General features: G+C 51.4%; 4 protein-coding genes across 4 annotated transcripts; 2 read left to right on the forward strand and 2 right to left on the reverse strand.

Annotated features, from left to right (window-relative positions):
- Positions 1 to 7,105: 7,105 nt before the first annotated feature.
- On the forward strand, positions 7,106 to 8,199 carry HRG_11919 (aldo/keto reductase family domain-containing protein; the record flags this gene model as incomplete). Its single annotated transcript, XM_044870389.1, has 4 exons — positions 7,106 to 7,127; positions 7,361 to 7,413; positions 7,487 to 7,839; positions 7,926 to 8,199. The coding sequence occupies 4 exons, from the start codon at positions 7,106 to 7,108 to the stop codon at positions 8,197 to 8,199; spliced, it is 702 nt and encodes a 233-aa protein (XP_044714531.1).
- A 2,176-nt stretch (positions 8,200 to 10,375) lies between these two features.
- On the forward strand, positions 10,376 to 10,733 carry HRG_11920 (o-methyltransferase domain-containing protein; the record flags this gene model as incomplete). Its single annotated transcript, XM_044870390.1, has 2 exons — positions 10,376 to 10,547; positions 10,606 to 10,733. 2 exons carry the CDS (start codon positions 10,376 to 10,378, stop codon positions 10,731 to 10,733), a joined length of 300 nt encoding a protein of 99 aa, XP_044714532.1.
- A 232-nt stretch (positions 10,734 to 10,965) lies between these two features.
- On the reverse strand, positions 10,966 to 12,431 carry HRG_11921 (uncharacterized protein; the record flags this gene model as incomplete). Its single annotated transcript, XM_044870391.1, has 3 exons — positions 10,966 to 11,631; positions 11,688 to 12,090; positions 12,175 to 12,431. 3 exons carry the CDS (start codon positions 12,429 to 12,431, stop codon positions 10,966 to 10,968), a joined length of 1,326 nt encoding a protein of 441 aa, XP_044714533.1.
- Positions 12,432 to 16,146: 3,715 nt separating this feature from the next.
- HRG_11922 (DDE superfamily endonuclease, CENP-B-like protein) lies at positions 16,147 to 17,574 on the reverse strand (the record flags this gene model as incomplete). Its single annotated transcript, XM_044870392.1, has 4 exons — positions 16,147 to 16,342; positions 16,378 to 16,761; positions 16,825 to 17,135; positions 17,506 to 17,574. The coding sequence occupies 4 exons, from the start codon at positions 17,572 to 17,574 to the stop codon at positions 16,147 to 16,149; spliced, it is 960 nt and encodes a 319-aa protein (XP_044714534.1).
- Between the last annotated feature and the right edge of the window lie 1,053 nt (positions 17,575 to 18,627).

Raw genomic sequence — 18,627 nt, forward strand, 5'->3', positions numbered from 1 at the left:
ACGGTTCATGCACGACTCCACGTGACACCCTACCCGCGATCAGGGCACGCAGCCCCGGCTGCATGCCCCCATTACCAGGTGCACATTCCGTTTCTTGTGAATAGCTTCCTCTTCCCTAGTTAGTTACAATTGAAGTCATCACCGGTTACCCTACCTGTCGTGACTGTGACTCAGCCTACAGCTTGTGCGCATGCGTATCTGTAGGCACATAGGTGCCTACCATCATGTGGGGCTTTAGGTGAGATGGGACCATGTACAGAAGGGTTAATAGCTTAGCGTAGTGGCTCTATAGGGGGAACCCTCCGGGCGTAATACAACAAAAAAAAAAAAAGGTGGTGCTCTTCGTTGGGTGCCTGCAAAGAATGAGGAGTTCACTCTAGGGCCACTGGCCAAAATGCAAGCGAAAGAGCGACGCGAGACGAGTGCATCGCCGAACCAGCAACGTTTCAAGCAAGATCAACGACGTTACGACTGCTGCTCAACGAACACGCTCGCGTTCGTCAGATCCCGGAAGGGGTTGGAAAGCACTCAAAGCGCATCGATAAGGCATTGCCGGGCAAGCACACCCGCAAGTTGTACGACGAGCTAACAAGAAAGGAATCCGAAGTGTTGATACAACTTCGAACTGGCAAATCGCGGCTGAATAGCTACCTCTGCAAAATCAGGGCGGTGGAATCGGATGAGTGCACTTGTGGGCAGTCTGCAGAAACAGTGGAGCATTTCCTCTTTCGATGCAGAAGATGGACGGTACAACGAGAGACCATGCTGCGATATGCGCGCGGAAAGGTGGGAGACTTGTCTTTCTTCCTAGGAGGCAAGGCAGAGTCAGACGACGACAAGTGGCAACCTGATATTGGGGCTGTGCGTGCGACGATACAGTTCGCATTGGCGACAAAACGCTTCAGTATGGACCGTTAACGGGCCATGTACTGATCAAGAACAACCATACTAACACAACAGCCTTCAACTTGGCAGACCGCGCTTCAGTCGCTGAAGGTAGGACGCTGAACACTTGGAGAAACTGACCTTCAAGCAGGCCTGTCATGTCACAGCGAACGAGGCTGGAAACAGATGGAAAGAAGCGTTGGGCTTTAGGTGAGAAGAAACCATGTATAGTAGGTACGTAGCTTAGCGTAGTGGCTCTATGGGGGAACCCTCCGGGCGCAATACAACCAAAAAAAAAAAAAGTGGTGCTCACCACCGATATAACCTTAACCACACCACCGCAATAACCAGAATTTCGACCCCAGGCCTTCAACATCCCTGCATCTCAACCAATTCACGATTTTGTGACTAGCCAAAATGGAAGCACGTATTCAAGACGCTCTTAAACATATTGACAATTTTCCTGGTGCCAAAGTGGCTACGGTGGCGCGAGAATTCAGTGTACCACGCGGTCGATTGCGATACCGTCTTCAAGGCCGTCCTCCTAAAACTGCCCAATCAGCCAAGAACACGAGGCTTTCGCGACCAGAAGAGAATGCATTGTGTCGCTATATCGATCGTCTGGACAATGTGAACCTTGCGGTACGCATCGAGTTCGTTACTGACGCGGCAAACTGCATCTTGCGTGAGCGGTCTGGCCAGAGCGACGCTCCTACCGTGGGGCCAAACTGGACTTCTCGCTTCTTGAAGCGTCACGGCTACTTCAAAAGCGCCAAAGAAGCTTCACGCAGGCGTCAAGTCTCTGAGGATCTTACGAGTTAACCAGTATTTCCAGTGTCTTCAGCAGGTTATCCAAGACAATGGTATACCTCCCGAGGACATCTGGAATATGGACGAGACTGGTTTTCGCATCGGGGTTGGCAAAGACCAGCTGATTGTGACAAAACGGAGGAGAGCTCATTATTTTGGCATTCCTGAGAATAGGGAATCTGCCACTGCGATCGAAGCTATCTCAGCGAATGGGGAGGTTGTTCCGGCATTTTTGATACTCGCTGGCCAGATGCACATGGCTTCATGGTATCAAATACCTGAGCTGGCTCCTGACACAGTTATTCGACCCACGCCTACTGGTTACTCAAACGACGTGATTAGTTTGGAGTGGCTCCAGCATTTTGACAAGCACTCGGAAAAAAGCTCAAGAAGCTCGAAGCGTCTTCTGATTCTCGATGGTCATGGCTCTCACCATACCAGGCAGTTCATTGAATACTGCGACAACCACAATATTATTCCCTTCGGGATGCCACCGAATCTCACGCATGTACTTCAGCCTTTGGACGTTGTGGTTTTCCAGCCACTAAAGCATTATCACGCCAAGGCCTTAGATCTCATGGTTCGAGATGGTGATGCATTTTGCATATGGATGAGATGAAGTGGGATCGATGTCTCTCCAACTAAGCTATGACTGCCTCATCCTTATGTAGGAGGCAGCCAGGTCGGACTATCTAGGCGATCCGGCCGGTTTACAAGGCAGCCACATACCGATGCCTGTTCACACGGCTGCCTGTTTCACACGGCTGCCTGTTTCACACGGCTGCCTGTTCACACGGCTGCCTGTTCACATGGCTGTGCGTGCGGCAGCCGGTGTCCTTGATGCTTGGTGCCGTGCCCAACGCTCCAGTGTGCGTAGGGACACGCAAAAACGCATCAGATGGCCTCATCAACATAACCAAGCTTGAGTTTCTCTCCTGCATTCAACAAGTACGATTGCAAGCCTTCAAGGAGAGTACTATACGCTCCGCATTTCGCAAGACAGGAATATTCCCATTCAATCCACAAGTAGTACTTCAATGTTTGGAAGCTCGTCAAGCCAGGACACCCACCTCCTCCCAATTCAGAACCACACTCTTCACCTTTCGGGACACCATTGACTCTACGACAAATAAACAAAGTAGCGGAAAAATTAGAGATCGTCCTTGAAGAGTATGAAAGCCTGGATCCCGACTTTTCTCATGATCTCAGTCGATTTATTCGAGGATCGCGATCTCTGGCTACTGAGCTCGTGCAGACTAAAAGGGACTTGGGACGAACCAAAATGGCGGAGCGGATCCAAAAACAACGTAAGGCTATGAAGAATATACAGTTACAATCAGGAGGAGTGCTATCGGTAGCCCAAGGACGGAAATGGTGCAACAAAGGGAAGATGATCAGATTGCTAAAGCAAGGAAGGTAGTCGAAGACGCGGAGAAAAAGGCGCATAATGGACGCAAGCGATGGTTTGAGGAAGCAGCAAAAAGGCACGCCAATGGAGGGCTTCAGGAAGGTTAGAACGAGTGGAAATACGCGATTCTGAGCGTGGTACGCGGTGGTTGAAGCGATTCTAGGTCGGGGGGTCGAAATTCTGGTTATTGCGGTGGTGTGGTTATATCGGTGGTGAGCACCACTTTTATTTTTATTTTTAGTTGTATTACGCCCGGAGGGTTCCCCTATAGAGCCACTACGCTAAGCTATTAACCCTTCTGTATCTCACCTAAAGCCCCACACTTCTTTTCATCTGTTTCCAGCCTCGATCGCTGTGACATGACAGGCCTGCTTGAAGGTCAGTTTCTCCAAGTGTTCAGCGTCCTACCTTCAGCGGCTGAAGCGCGGTCTGTCACGTGGAAGGCTGTTTAATGCTTGTGTCTTCGGTCTGTGGTTAGTTCGTCATCTGCTGGGAGCACCACCTTTAGGTGGTGCGAGCTTCAGTTCAAAATAAAAGTGGGGCGTGGCACGGGTAGCAGTTCGACATGTGCCCTGACTTCTGACTCACATCGCAACAGATAATAAGACATACAAGTGATGAAATAGAGTGTACTCAAGCTTCAAAATACCCTCCACCACGTGCAAGCTGGTACTGTACCGCACCCGCAACAGGTTGCTTCCAACGCGGACGATTCTGGCAGAACGCCTCCAATTCCGGTACGGGAACTTGTTCAAATAGGCCCAACTTCAAAATTACCTTGCCTGGGAGTAGCTCACTGTGTGACATGATAGGGCTAAAACGTGAGACAGATATTAGTGTCACATCGTTTCTTCATGACCTTGCCCTTTGACTCAAAATTCTGTGTTACCTGCCATCGACGCCACAGAACGTCCGTATTACCGGCCGGCCCGACGAAGTGTCAAGGTCATTATATGTCTTCAGAGTGCCAGATTTATCACTGATGTCGACTCTGCTCTCTTCGATGATGAGGTTGGCGGCCACTACGCTGCCAGACGCTTTTGACAATTTCTGCAGTGGCAAAGGTGGCCGCGCGTTTGCGTGGAAGACCACTCCTCATCGAGGATGGTAACGGAAACGGAGCCGCAGAGGCAGGTGCCTACTACCGGTTTGTATGCTTGTATCTGCACCGAAGCCATGACTATGGCGGACGTGTGGGGGTCTGTTTTGAGGCGAGCGAGCGCAAGGAAATTGGACAAAGTGGATGGGCTCGCATTCCAGGCCGTCCGGGGTTATAAAAACCTCGGCGATTAGCCCAGAGATGGAAGTCAAATCACAGTCGCTCACAAGCTGACACCACGAGAGCCAACACGCTACACAGCCTTTCGGTCAGGGGTGCTAGTCCGCGGGTTCCAGAACCCCTCACGATCAGCCTGCCCAAGACCCTGGTTGCTACCGGCATGTCTTTCCAATTACCGTAGTTATATGGCCTTGTGCAAAGTGCCACTTCAGCAGCTACGCAATCCACCCTCAGAAATACTGTGCAGCGGCACCATCTCGACAAAGACGGTAAGTTAGCCACTGTATCTTGAAATTATTTACTACTTTGTATTGTTCTTCCAGCAGCAGAGTCACTATCATGCTTTTACCATGCAGGCACACTACTGTACAATAAGTGTTATTGCTCAGTAGATCTAGTCAAGGGTGGTGATTTTGCTAGTGCTGTGCGTCATAAGCATAGCATCATATGACACTAGCTCGTTAGCTCACATCGACGATTGCCAGATTTTGCATTGAGGAGGGCGTTGCCAGTGTGGCTAACAAACCGACCCGTCTGACAGACCGTCTGACAGACCACCTTCAGACCGCAGACCGACCGACCAGGGAATCTCATCAGACCGACCGGCGACCGACCAGAGCTGCCGGTCGGATTGAGTGGTCTGAGTCGGTCTGGGTTCCGGGTTTCCAGGCCTACCATTGGCCAGTCTGAATATCCAGGTACCTGCACCGCCCTCTTGGTTTTATTTTTTTACTTGTATTACGCCCGGAGGGTTCCCCCCATAGAGCCACTACGCTAGCCTGTCTACCTTCTGTACATGGTTCCATCTTCACCCAAAGCCCCACGCTTCTTTTCATCTGTTTCCAGCCTCGTTCACTGTGACATGACAGGCCTGCTTGAAGGTCAGTTTCTCCAAGTGTACAGCGTCCTACCTTCAGCGGCTGAAGCGCGGTCTGCCAAGTTGAAGGCTGTTGTGTTAGTATGATTGTCCCTTGATCAGTACATGGCCGGTTGCCGGTCCATACTGAAACGTTCTGTTGCCAATGCGAACTGTATTGTCGCATGTACAGCCCCCGTATCGGGCTGCCACTTGTCGTCGTCTGACTCTGTCTTGCCACCTAGGAAGAAGGACAGGTCTCCCATCTTTCCGCCAGCATATCGAAGCATGATTTCTCGCCCTCTTGGTTTTTTTTTGGTTTTTTTTTTGTGTATTTCACCCGGAGGATTTCTTCTATAGGGCCTAGACGTAAAAGCTACTGACATTTCAATACATTAATGCGTAACACCTTAAGCCCCACGGCGCCCTCTTGGTTGGTATGGATTTATTCCGCCGGAGGAGGTCCCTATAGGGCCTAGACACTCTGGCTATTGACGGTTCGATACACTGATGCATGACACCCCAAGCCCCACATATCATCTTACGCTGCGCCAACCATTCCACTGTTCGCTCCATGACAGACCTGCTTGAAGGTCAATTTCTCCAAGTGTTCAGCATCCTATTCCCAGCAACTGAAGCGCGATGTGTCGAAGTTGAAGCGTGGTTGTGTTAGTCATTGATGGTGGTTGGTACGCCGATTGTGTTCTCTCATGACGCTGTTCCCTGTTGACGGGCGGGAACCGGGTGTACCCTGTTCGCCCAGGGTGCCTCAGCCGGCTGAACCGACCCCTCTGCGACGCAGAGGCTCCAGACGTGTCACCACTACGCCATGGAGGCCGCCCTCTTGGTTTTGCGGGTGTGAGCTTGCGGTTTGAAATTAAGTGGGTCGCTGCAAGGACAGCCAATGAGAAATCAGCTAACCCAGACCAAGACCGACTGAGCTGCTAACTCAGACAGACCTAGACCGACCGCCCGCGAGCCCTGAGGAACCCAGACCGACCGCCCGCAGGTGCCGGTCTAGGTCTGTCGGTTTGTTAACCACACTGGTTGGCAACGCGGCGTTGCCAAACCTCTCCCACTGCAATGATAAATCCAGCAACGTGCGCCAGACTTGACTTGAAACCCTGTAGCGCTTGCAAAGGCCACTCAATCCAGCGCTGACTTCAATTCAAGTAAGTCAAGTTTGAGGTGTAACGATTACTTGAAATGAAATCACCTGTCAACTTGATTAACTTGAATTGAATTGATATATTTGATATACTTGATATCTGAGGTCAGGTCACGTTCAGGCATAGGTATCAACATGCCTCTCGTCGCGAACTGAAGTCTTGAGGGAAAAATTGACGGGGTGAAACCGTGCTATGCTCCACTTTATTTGGAGCACTAAAATTCGCCCACCTAAGTGGGGATGCGATACGCGTAGACCCCGATCTGCACCGAGACACATTTTCTGCAAAAGCAAAAACACGCGCGATTTGCGACTTCTGCTGCGCCCAAGGATAAGGTTACCACCTGCGACTGGTGCGATGGCTGGAAGCCTTCATCACATACCCTACAGCTTGAGTCGATAAACCTGGAAAAATATCATTTCAAGTATATCAAGTATATCAAGTTCGGGCATCATAAACTTACTTCCTTGAAATAAATTCAGCGGTCAACTTATTGACTTACTTGATATACTTGAATTGATACTTGAATTGAAGTCAGCGCTGACTCAATCCAAACCAACGCCGATATTAAATAATATTACATCACATCGCATCAATCCACGCCAGCTGGCTGCGTAATAGTTGGACAAGAAGACCAGTTAACAGTTCTCTCAGCTGCACAGTTACATATATGCTGAGATGCCCTCGAAGTTCAAAAGATGGGGCCACGCATCATCCTGGGTCTGATGACTTTGGACCCAGCCTGGAAGATGGTGCAAGAATCACTGAATTAGAAACATTCGACAAAGTTCTCGACTTATTCCAGACCAGAGGATACAGCGAATTAGACACAGCTCGTCTCTATGTTGGCACCAAACAAGAAGCTTTTACAAGGAAGCCAAGTGGAAGGAGGGGACTGACCTTAGCCACCAAGGTGCACTACCCAGTATCACAAGGGATAACACGGCTGAAAGTGATTGCTTCGGTGGAGACCAGTCTCAAGGAGCTGGGTACGGATTGCGTAGATGTAAGTCGTTTCTGGTATCTCACTCTTGAAATGCTGAAGCCAAATTGAAAACTAATCATAACCTGCTTATAAGATCCTCTACCTGCACAAACCAGACCGTACTACGCCGTTCCAAGAGACACTTGGAGCCATGGACAAGCTTCACAAGGCCGGCAAGTTCGTTCGTTTCGGTATTAGCAATTTCACCGCGTACGAGATGGCCGAGGTCATGATGATTTGCAAATATAACAACTGGGTGCGCCCCAGTATTTTCCAGGGTATGTACAACTGCATCACGCGCAATATTGAGACCGAGCTTTTTACTGCCTGTCGCCGCTATGGTCTGGACATCGTAGCATACAACCCTCTCGCTGGCGGTCTATTCTCTGGCAAGATCAAGTCGCATGACATGGTACCCGAGCGGTCGGTTCTCGGATACCAGCTCAGGTCAGGGTGGAATGTATCGAAAGCGCTACTTTCGCGAGCACATTCAAGGCTATTCAGTTGGCTGAAGGGGCTGTCGAGAAGCACAGCTTGACCATGATCGAGGCAGCGCTGCGCTGGGTAGTGCATCACTCCGAGCTCAAGATCAATGACGGTAACGATGGTATTCTCATTGGTGTATCAAGTGTCGCACAGTTGGACGATAACTTGACCTACCTGGAGAAGGGACCCTGCCGGAAGAAGTCGTCAAAGCTCGACGAGGCCTGGCAAATCTCCAGGGCTGATTCACCAAATTACTGGCACGGTGACTTGGACTATGGTTATGACACGATACAGGCTCTGTTTGGGCCTGGCGCGCAGTAGGCGCGAAAACGACTGCAAAAAAGCAAAGCGCGGCGAAGTGAGTTAGCAGATTTGATATCAAGCAAAGATAGAATTTTTCCCCGACTTAGAGTGTTGTCATCGATATTCTCTATCCGGATGTACGTGGACTACTTCGTATTGCCAGATATTATCGCGAATGACGACATGCATTAAGATAAAATATGCTGATGTCGAGAAGAAGGGTCTAAGACTTGATCCTGAAGCCTGATAGCTAGCTGAAGGTGTAGGGCGAGACAGGGTGAACAGGAGGTGGCACGCTGACGCGGGTGTTGGGTGCCTAAGTTAATAAGTCCGCAAGGAAGAAGATGGAACACGGAAGAAGAAGCAGGGCAAGGGGATAAATAAGGGCCTATGACAGAAGGAAGAATGAACACACATGCACCCCAAAAAATCATGCCCTTTGCCCTGCTCTCTTCTAGGAGTGCATTCCACTTTTGCCTGAGTGGCGTACTGTCTTCGCAAGAGTTATGAGCCCGGGAGGGGGCGTGGCACGGCCTGTAACTTCCGGTGACTGCGCGCGGTGCGGGGTTCAATCCCCGTAGGCGGCACCCCTCTTGGATTCCCCCTTACCCGGGCATTGGCGCGTGTGTTCGACTCCCGCATATTTGGCTTGGTCCAGGAATCCCGCGGAGCCGTGGTCCCTGAGGGGGTGTGTTGAGAAGAAGACTGTCGAGGGGAACACTTGTTGGTCGGAAGGTAGACACGTCGCCAGATACCGTATTAACTCACTAAATTGAGCCGGTCTCAACGTCTGGGAAAGAGGGGGCCCCGCATGTCTCAGCGCCACTAAATTTGTATACGCTACGTACCTAGCTGTCCCCGCCCGAGCCATCCTTAGTCGGCTCAAATAGAAAATAGGGCAAAAAATGCGTCGAGCCGACTAAGGATGGCTCGGGCGGGGACAACTAGGTACGTAGCGTATCTAATTTAGTGGCGCTGAGTACGCCCTCTTTCCCAGACGTTGAACGGCTCATTTGTGAGTTAATACGGATATATCTGCAGGGTGTGGAAAGCTCTGATGATGCTGATGCTGGCTACTAGCCCCATCCCTAGTGGAGGGCGCGCAGACTATAGACCTGTGCGAGGCTGCAATCCCTGCAAATAAGGGCTGAGGCTGCACCAGCGTTTGTGCAGTGAACTGGCCCTGCACCTGGGGTGGATCCTGCCCGTGATTCTGCCCGGTTTGCAACAGAAACCACGGATAATTTTGCCACCTGTCATATCATGTGGCGAGTGTACGACTGGCCTTATCATATCTGAACAGACATACTGGATATTATCCGCCTTGGCGTTGCTACCTCCCCGTTGTTGTCGCGAAGACCATTGCGCCAATCAGGCAAAAGTGGAATGCGCGCTCCGAAAGGCGCACTACAATTGACACATATGTCTTTCTTTCCAACACATCCCTCAGGGATGCCGGGCCATACCCGGGATGCCTGGACCAACTGCTAAGTCACCCCCTTTCCAACGTAGTCTCCTATGTCGCGAAGACCGTTGCGCCACGTAGGCAAAAGCGGAATGCACACTCCAACAAGTGCGCTGCAATCAACACATATCTGACCCCGCCTTCCCGACATTGTCGGAAAACGCGGTTGTCAGATATGTGTCAATGCAACGCACCTGTCGAAACGCGCGTTCCACTTTTGTCGGGAAGGCGGGGTATGTGTTGATTGCAGCGCACTTGTTGGAGTGTGCATTCCGCTTTTGCCTGCGTGGCGCAACGGTCTTCGCGACATCCTATGGGTATCCGTACGCTGACGGGATTCGAACCACGGGGCCTACTCGAGTGTGTCGCGCGCGCAGTCTAACCGGAAGTTGCAGGGTGGTGTGCCATCCCTCCCGGCTCATACCTGTTGCGAAGACAGTACGCCACTCAGGCAAAGTGGAATGCACTCCAACAAGTGCCCTGCAAGTAACGTATATATCTGGCGACGTGTCTACCTTCCGACCAACAAGTGTTCCCCTCGACAGGCTTCTTCTCAACAAATCTGCAACGGTCAATTCCAAATCTGCATTGTTTATTGAGAGCCAACCCAACTAGCAACCAATTCCATCGCTCACCAAAGATGTTGTCAAGCGTCTTACCGTTCACAGTTAGTTCCTTGCCAGAATAGCAGCTTTCGAATCGTGTGCTAAAGCCCTGGTCTTAGCCGAGATGGCGGTGGAGGTGACCAACTACTGCACTGAGCATTCGAAGAAGGTCACAGAGCAAATGGATGAACTCTGGGACTGGACTTGCCAAAATTTTGCCGACGCCGACAAGATGTCTTCGCCATTGCAAGGAGCAACAATGACGTTTCTGGCAGAGTTTGTGAGAGCTCGTCGCAGTACATATGCCGCTTAATACCCCGAGCTGAGACCCGAGTGAGCTAACGTGCTAGGCAGTTCTTGAAATAGGTTGCTATACAGGTTACAGCGCCTTGGCCTGGTACGAAGGCACTAGAAAAACTAATGCAGAGATCATCTCGCTGGAGGCCGACCCGAAGATGATTGCAGCCTCGCGCAACATTTGACAAATACAAGGTCAACGACCGACTAACTCGTCGAAGGCCCTGCTCAAGACTCGCTGAAGAAGCTGAGCGGCCAGTTTGACATTATTTTGTTGATGCAAACAAGGAGGGCTACCAAAATTATGTACAATATATTTTGGATCATAAGTTGTTAGCCCCTGAAGGGTTGATCATGTGTGACAATGGTGAGAAGCAAGTTCAGAAATATCCAGGGTCGGAATACTAACCAAATGACTCAATAGTCTTTGCTAGGGGTATGACTATTTCCACGAATGCCAACCCTCTGCTGTCTGGAGAGTCCCGCTCTTACTGGACGGAGAACGGCAAGGCACTTCGAGGCTTTTGTGACTTTTGCCGCGAAGACAAACGCATCGACGTTCTTCTCCTGCCTCTCTTCGACGGCGTAACCCTTGCGAAATGGGTGCCAAGCTCGCGCCATGAAATTATGTCTTCGACTCATGATGCATTGGAGGATAAAGGCTGCTCCTTGACAGTCGGAGGGCAGGTAATGCGTCGACTTAACATAAAGTGATTTGCCGAATTTCGTTGCCAGGATAAGGTCTCGCGAAGAGATGCAACCCTTTGTGTCAAGCGATCCAGTTTTCCTGTTGCTCCTGCTGCATCTCTTCCAACTGTCGCAGCTTGGCGTGTTTTCCTCCTCTTGTGTAGCGAGTAGTCCCAACAAAGTTTCCGTCTCCTCGATCTTGGCGTGTTGTTCCTCCTCTTGTCTAGCGAGCATCCCCAACAGCGTTTCCTTATCCTCGATCTTGGCCTGCGCTGCGGCAAGCAGAGCATTGAGCTGATCTAACTTTGACCGCTCATTCTCAATGTCTCGCCGTAATAGCTGCAGCGTGGACCTCTGGTCATCAGCTCGATGCGAGTCGTCGTGTGGCGCGTCCAGCTCCGGGTCAAGGGCACGTGCGATGAGAGCCTGCTTAACTCCACATGATTTGAGACCTCCAATGGTGGGGATGTCCGGTCAGTCATGGACACATCTCGATTTGTCGCGTCGCGGTCTGCAGTGCAGCCCTGGGTCGATGGAGGTTGTCGAAGTAGGCCAAATACACCGACCTTCTGATGAACAACGAGCGCAGCTCGGTCTGATCCGATTCTGCCGCTTCGTCCAGCTTCGGAAGGAACAGCCGGGTTTATCGCGTTCGTGATCCAGATCGTGGGGTATTCCGTATCGGTTTGGAGGCTGGACGCGCACGCTGGTATCCGCATGCTCCGATGCTTCGGCGTCGACATCGGAACGGCCGTCGCGAACACGTCAACCACTTGTTGGATGCGCTGCTCGCGATTTGCGTACCGGAACCGCCCTGGCTTCCGAGCGGCCAGCAGAGCGTGTTCAGCGATGGCCCTCCGGTGACGCCTGCAATATCTTTCTCACTTTCCGACTCGAAACCAAGTCGCGAGGCAAGCGAGGCGAGGTCATGAAGTGCACTCGTCTGGTTTCATTCGCGCTTTCGCCAAGCGGTCTTTCTTTTGCGCGTCGGTCGGCAGGTCTTGATACATGCGGAACGCGGCCATGAGCCGCATCCCCAAGTCAAGTCTCAGCGCGGCATCTCCTGCAATAGTTCCAAAGCTCCCATCTGAGATCTGAATCACGCACCGGTCGCTCTGCTGGTTGACGTCCGTAAACATGTCTTCCAGGCGGCCTGCAATGGTGTCGCGTGGTCCTGTATCCACGATTTTCTTCATGCACTCCGCAGCACATGCCAGAAACTTGCGGTCTTCGAAGAAAGCGAACAGTGACGGAATCAACTGTGTGCGAAGCGCCGCAGACTTTGGGCCACATCGCCTCGCGCTGTGGCTCCGAATGGTTGCCAAATATTTGCCCGCTTTTCAATCTCGCAAGCAAGTCATCGTGATCTGTCCTGCAGGCTCCAGGAGCCCTACCCTGCAGAGCCTTCTGCAGACTTCCCTTCTTACCTGGTTTCAAGCTGTATTATCTAGAGAGACCTAGAGACCTCAACTCGTTCGGACCTTCTTCTCGACACAATTTGCACAAACCAGGCAAGAGTAGTATCACATCGTCAGATTAGATTATAGCCCAAAAAAGGCGCAAGAAGTTGCACGATCGAGTCACCGAAGAATTATCTCTTTTGGGTGTTGTGTACCGGTACGGGGCTTGAGGACGTGATGGTTTTAAGATTTTAATAATAAAGTTGCAGCTTACAGTCCGCCCCAGAATTGGGAAAAGATATCAATTTACGTTGCTAGAGGCAGCATATAATAGCAGCAGGCTCCATAAGACTAATGCATCTGCTTCAAGCCTCATATATTGATGCGAGAGGTATGATAAATGTGCGATGCGCAATTGCTGCAAAAGGCGATGCAGGTATACTACAGTGGGGTGTAGCCTGATGTGACGCATGCGGTGGCCGGTATTTTTTTGGTGCGGTTTTTGCCAACCTTGCCTAATGTGCGACCGTACTGCAGCTCTTTGTTCCGGCTCGCTATTGGTCAAGTTGGTCAGATTAAGGCCAAAATCGGGCGTCCCAGAATGAGCTTGACGTCCAATCACATCCCTCAAGGTTGGATGATTGGAAGCCGGTGGCTTGCTTCATCAAGACTAGTCGAGCGGTAAAGTTCAGTGATCGTGAAGCGGTCTGGCGATTGGAGAGCGCAATAAATATTGCACATCTGATCTGCTTTTACCCTGTCGCGTCTGTTTCGTGTTTGTCGGCGGGGGGCAAGGTGAACTGAGGAAAGGCTTCAACGTCAAGTTCTGCCTGGCAGAGAGTATGGGAAGTGTGACCAGATGCTACCCTAAAGACATGAGATGAAAGCTACGCAGAGGCTCGTTTAACTCTCCCCTGTAAAAATTCTTCCCCCGTCAGAGCTGTTAGCGGCTCGCTAGCAGGGGGCCGGATTTGCAGGCCACCCGACCGCGCTTGCTGCCCGGGTCCATCGTGGCCCTAACAGCACAGAGGAAGACATTAGGAGAGTTCATATTCCTCTGCAAAGCCGGTCTCGACAACACGTCCACGGACCTCGCTTCCTTCGGAACCAGGGCTGTGGGTATTGGAAGGCCGCCCTTCTAAACAACGGTGGCTGGTTGCGCAGGTTTTTCTCCCTGAAGGCAAGCTGCACGACAGCCTCTGATTCCTTCGAGGTTTTCCTGCCGCCGCTCCTGCGCTATTTCCATCGCCTGGTTACCGAAGCATGGACTGCGACAGCAGCGTTAGCGAAGGCGAGAGAATTCTGACCGGACAAAACCAAGGGTTGACCATTGTGGCAATCGCCACGCGCCTGGACGACCCGCTGACGGGCACCAGGCTCCGACACTGAGCGCCTTAGAGCCGATGAAATGCTGGATGGACTTCGGAAGGCTGGCTGCAGAGGATAGCCACGGACACTTGTATTGACGGGCTTAGCGACAACCTACCGGTGGAGGGTAGGAAAGCCGTCTCCGGGGATTGAGCCGACAGCTCGCCCTTGCGAGGTGCTTGCAAGAAGCGCTGGGTGAGGCCTACTGTGGCAGGATTTTCTCGATAGCCTAGCTCAGCGTCCTGTGCCCCACCGGGACCTGAGCGGCCCGCGGCGCCACACGACACACACGCAGACTCGTTCTGCCCTGGCAACGCTTTGATATCTCGTAAGGCCGTATTCTAAGCGCGGGGGCCGGCGGCATTACTAAGGTCTTACGCCCTTTAGTTGGCAAAAAATCCGTGACATCACAAAATTCCGTGACAGTCGCCTCTCTTTTGAGTACCGTCTCAATTGCCGTCAACGCGTATTTTCAACCCAAACCAACGAGAGGTTATTCTCTATTTCATACGGTATGACTCCCAATGACAATGCCCTAGCCGCCGCGCAAGTCATCGCCTCTCGCCGGCCGCCTAGAGCGGCCCTACGTCGTGCCACAACACCACAACGAACCCCCTTTCTATCCGCAAAGCGGCTTACGTACAAAGTCAATAGAGGCGCTGTCGAGAGGGCCATCCGTTCTTTGGAAAACCCATTTGCCCGAGGTCAGGGGCGCCCAACTGCGTTGACTGAGGATGAAGATAACGCCCTGTGGCGTACATACAGTGGATGGAGCGTACTGGTATAATTGGTATTCCAGCGGGAAAGAGCGGCGAGGCTGCCGCAAATACAATCAGGCAGCGACGAGATCCATCATCAAGACCTATGTCTCAGAACTGGCTCGCAGGCTGGCGCCAAAGTCACCCTGAGGTCAAGAAGACTTACTTGAAGGCCGTCGAGAGCACGGAAGTCTTTTGAAGCGCAGAGTGTTGAGGAAGTGAATGACTTCTTCTCTAACCTCGACGAGACTATCAAGAAGTTTCGCATTGGGGCATCGGAGATTTGGAATGAAGATGAAGCTGGCATTCGGATCGGCTGCTTGCGAGAACGCGTACGTTCTGTTGAGACATGGACCAAGACATGTTTAGGCAGCAGTTACAAGTGGTGAGTCACTGGATAGTGGCACGGACGTGCCACTATGTATTGCAGTACGAGATGGGCAGCAAGCATTGATCTTGAGTGGAATAAAGCTCTTGATTCTTCTATCTAGAGAGAGTGTAGATGATCTTATAGATAGAAGAACAGTGGAAGTGAATGAATAACCCAGCTGTTGGGTTGTGGCTGTGTAAAGCGTAGGCAAAAGGAAGGTTAATTGCCTGCATTAGCCTAGGTTGACTGGAAGACCAAATGAGCCTTGGCTGGTAAGGGATTTCCCGGTGATCTGCCGGATCGGACGATTCGCCGGATTTTGGTTCCCTTGCATTCCGGTGAAGATTTGAGTGAAACTCCACGAAAATAATATGAAACAATCTCACATTAAAGCAGAAGCAAGAAAGATGCCTAGCAATTCCATTCAATCTACTTCGCAGTCATCAAGCCACCGTGGCCGCTTCCTGTGGCGTCCCGCGCAGTCCCCGCATTGCGACTACCATCTCTGGTCGCGCTCGACAGCCAATGATGGCTTTTGGGACGTGAGAAGTGGTCAATGCCGGCTTTGGATCTTTACGCAACAATGTTTGGCGATTTTGAGTGTTCCGGAGCTGTCGTCGGTTCTGGTGGAGCCGAAATGGCGACGACAATCTCGTCTCGAACGCCCGACTCTTCTCGCGAGTCTGTGGAGCAACAGAGGTCGGATCCCATTTCCGACATTTTTCTGGTTCTTTCGCGAGCTCTTTCCGTATCTGCCTGTTTTTCTCCCGCTCTTGTTGTCTGGCTTCCTTTGCCTGACGTCTTTGCTCAGTTTTGCCTCCCGCTGCCTTCTCTTCTCCAGAGCGAGAACTTTGAGGTTTGCCGCCTTTTGCTGTCGCTCAAACCTTTGTCGTTCTTTCTCCAAGGTTCTTGCTTCTGAGTCTCCATGGCTGCTTTCTTCAAGCGCGCTTGGGCCACTTTTGCAGGGCTAAATACCTGCGCCGAGTTAGGATCTACACGATCGAAAGGTAATCCTTCAGGCTTTACCGCGCATTCTGCGCTGCTTTTCGTGAAAGATAGTCTCCCGAAGTCCCTGATTCTCATATCGAAGCAATTCGTTCTGAGATTGGAGACTTTCGAAGTACTTTGAGCTTCCGACTGTCTCGGCTAGCGTTTTTGAGGATCCATCGACTACCTTGTCGACAAGTCGGCGCAAATCGAGCAGTGGGCTGCTGCAGGGCGAGCAGTCAACGGGCTGTCGCCAGACTCAGACTCATCTTCTGTTTTCTCCGCGATCTGCGACAAAACGACTTCAGGGTCAAATGGGAGGAGTCCGGTCCGTTTCCAACCACTTGCGATGTTCTCCGCCGAGAAGATGACCCGAATGCGTTCCAAATAACGACCAGAACTCGCGTTTCGATAGCCCGATGAGTCCCTGTGTCTTTGCAGTCCACTGGATGAGCTGGTTGGTGTATGCGGTCGAAGAGGGCCAAAGGGACACATCAAGGGCTGCAGCCTGTGCGTGGAATGCGGCGGAAACACGGCAACGATTATCCGATGCTGGTCACACCACTCCAGGAAGTCCATATTGACATGACTAGAGTGTCCGTCGGTAATCAGGAGGCGGTAATCCCGCCGTTTCGCGCCTTTTCTTTCGTGAACCGGTCGAAAACACCAATGAGCCATTCCTTTCCAAGTTCATGGTTCGTCCAACCCGTTTCTGAGGTTGTGAAAAACGCCGCTGGTGCTCCGGATCAAACTCCGTGAGCCAGGAGTCCTGAACTTGCCCTGGCTTGCCTTGGTAGATGAGAGCAGGGGTAGCGCGGTCAGGTCTTGACAGACACATGCCAGGAACGTGATCCATGATCTGTTGCCATCCTGCGCAGCACCGATCAATTTTCCTTGCTTCTTGGCACGAACAGAGAATACTCTTGGTACGATTGATGACGCCGAGGAAAAGCCCTTTTCGTCCACATTATACGTGTTGCAAGGCAGGATGTCGTATTTCTCGATTTTCTCGCCAATCTTGTACGATCAGCAATGAAGGATGGACTTGGGCTGCCACAAGCTCATAGTAGGCTCTGTATCTAGAAGCATTGTCTGCTCTCTTTCTTGCGATATCAAACCGTCAGTCGGTGCAACTGAGCTGTCATCGCTGTTACGTCGGACAATGTGGCAGTCCTTTCCGACCTCAATTTTGGCGATATCCTGGGCAAAACTTTTGATCATCGGCAGCGTAGGCGGAATCCCACGTGATGAAAGCTTGCGAATATACGCAACAAGATCCCTTTCTTGCTGTTTTGAGACGTGACTTATACAAACTGTCGGCATCCCGTCTTGACCTCTGTTTGCCTTGGTGTCGCCGTCGCAGAGTGATCGTCGCAATTGAACTGACGCGCAGTCTTGGCATAGTTAACAGTGTCCACAGCTTCAGAAACTCAAGCGCTTCATCAATCAGGGCCATGGTGGTGGAGAAATTCAGGATTTGGAGACGTGAACTGGCGAATCGGCGAATCGCCCGATCCGGCAGATCACCGGAAATCCCTATACGGCCGAATATGCCTCTAACCCAGCTGTTGGGTTGTGGCTGTGTAAAGCGTGAAAAAGGAAGGTTGGTGAGGCTTGTAGATACTGATGTGCCAGTGTGACGTGCAACATACCCCTCAGGTTGAGCCTGAAGATGAGGGCTGAAGGGTCAGACTGAAGAAAACTAGTAGTCCGAATCATTTAAATCATCTGATAGTTCAAGAATCGAAGAAATGTCGACGAGGTTGAGGCGTTTGACAGAATCTTTAAACTTCTGGCCTGGAAGCGGCTTGGTGAGACCGTCAGCAAGCATGAGAGCTGTTGGAGTGTATTTGATGTCATAATGCTTCGTTGATAGGCGCACAGGCGCAGAATGAATATCAACAGCGCTTGAGTACTGTGGAGCCGTGGAATGTCTTGGGATACAAGACGAATTGTCTGAAAGTTATCACACTGAATCATTGGCTGGCCGTCAAACTAATGAGCTGCATGAAGAGCGCATGGTTGCAATGGTTTTATAGCAGTGTGAGTGAGGGCAGGAGCTCGGCTTCAGTGGATGACGTTGTGACGGTATCCTGCTGCTTTCAAATGATTGGCCCGCCGAAAGGGTGAGAATGCATCCTTGCAGGATGTTTCTGGTTTGTTTGTCGTCCGCAAGGCTGCATCAGACGCGATTGAAATCACTTGTGTGTTGGTTTCGAGGGTGATGTTGGGGCGGATATACCTGCGGTGCGGGATCCGAAATTGAAATGGGTTCCATTGAGTCTGAGAACTCAATTGCGAGATACCTCGTGGCGTAGAGATACTCAATCAAATGGTCTACCGCCGAATGGTGTTCAGGGTTGAGGAGGATTCTGAGAGTTTTGAAGCTGCCTTAGCTATGTCTTCGGAGCAGTGATCACTGATGCATTACAGGTGACTTTGCCTTGGTAGAGCTGAATTTCGTCATTAGATTGGCTGTAACTCATTTGTGGGAAAGGACGCCTTTGAC

The sequence above is a fragment of the Hirsutella rhossiliensis genome (genome assembly GCF_020360975.1).
Source record: "Hirsutella rhossiliensis strain HR02 chromosome Unknown scaffold00027, whole genome shotgun sequence".
Classification (NCBI taxonomy): domain Eukaryota; kingdom Fungi; phylum Ascomycota; class Sordariomycetes; order Hypocreales; family Ophiocordycipitaceae; genus Hirsutella; species Hirsutella rhossiliensis.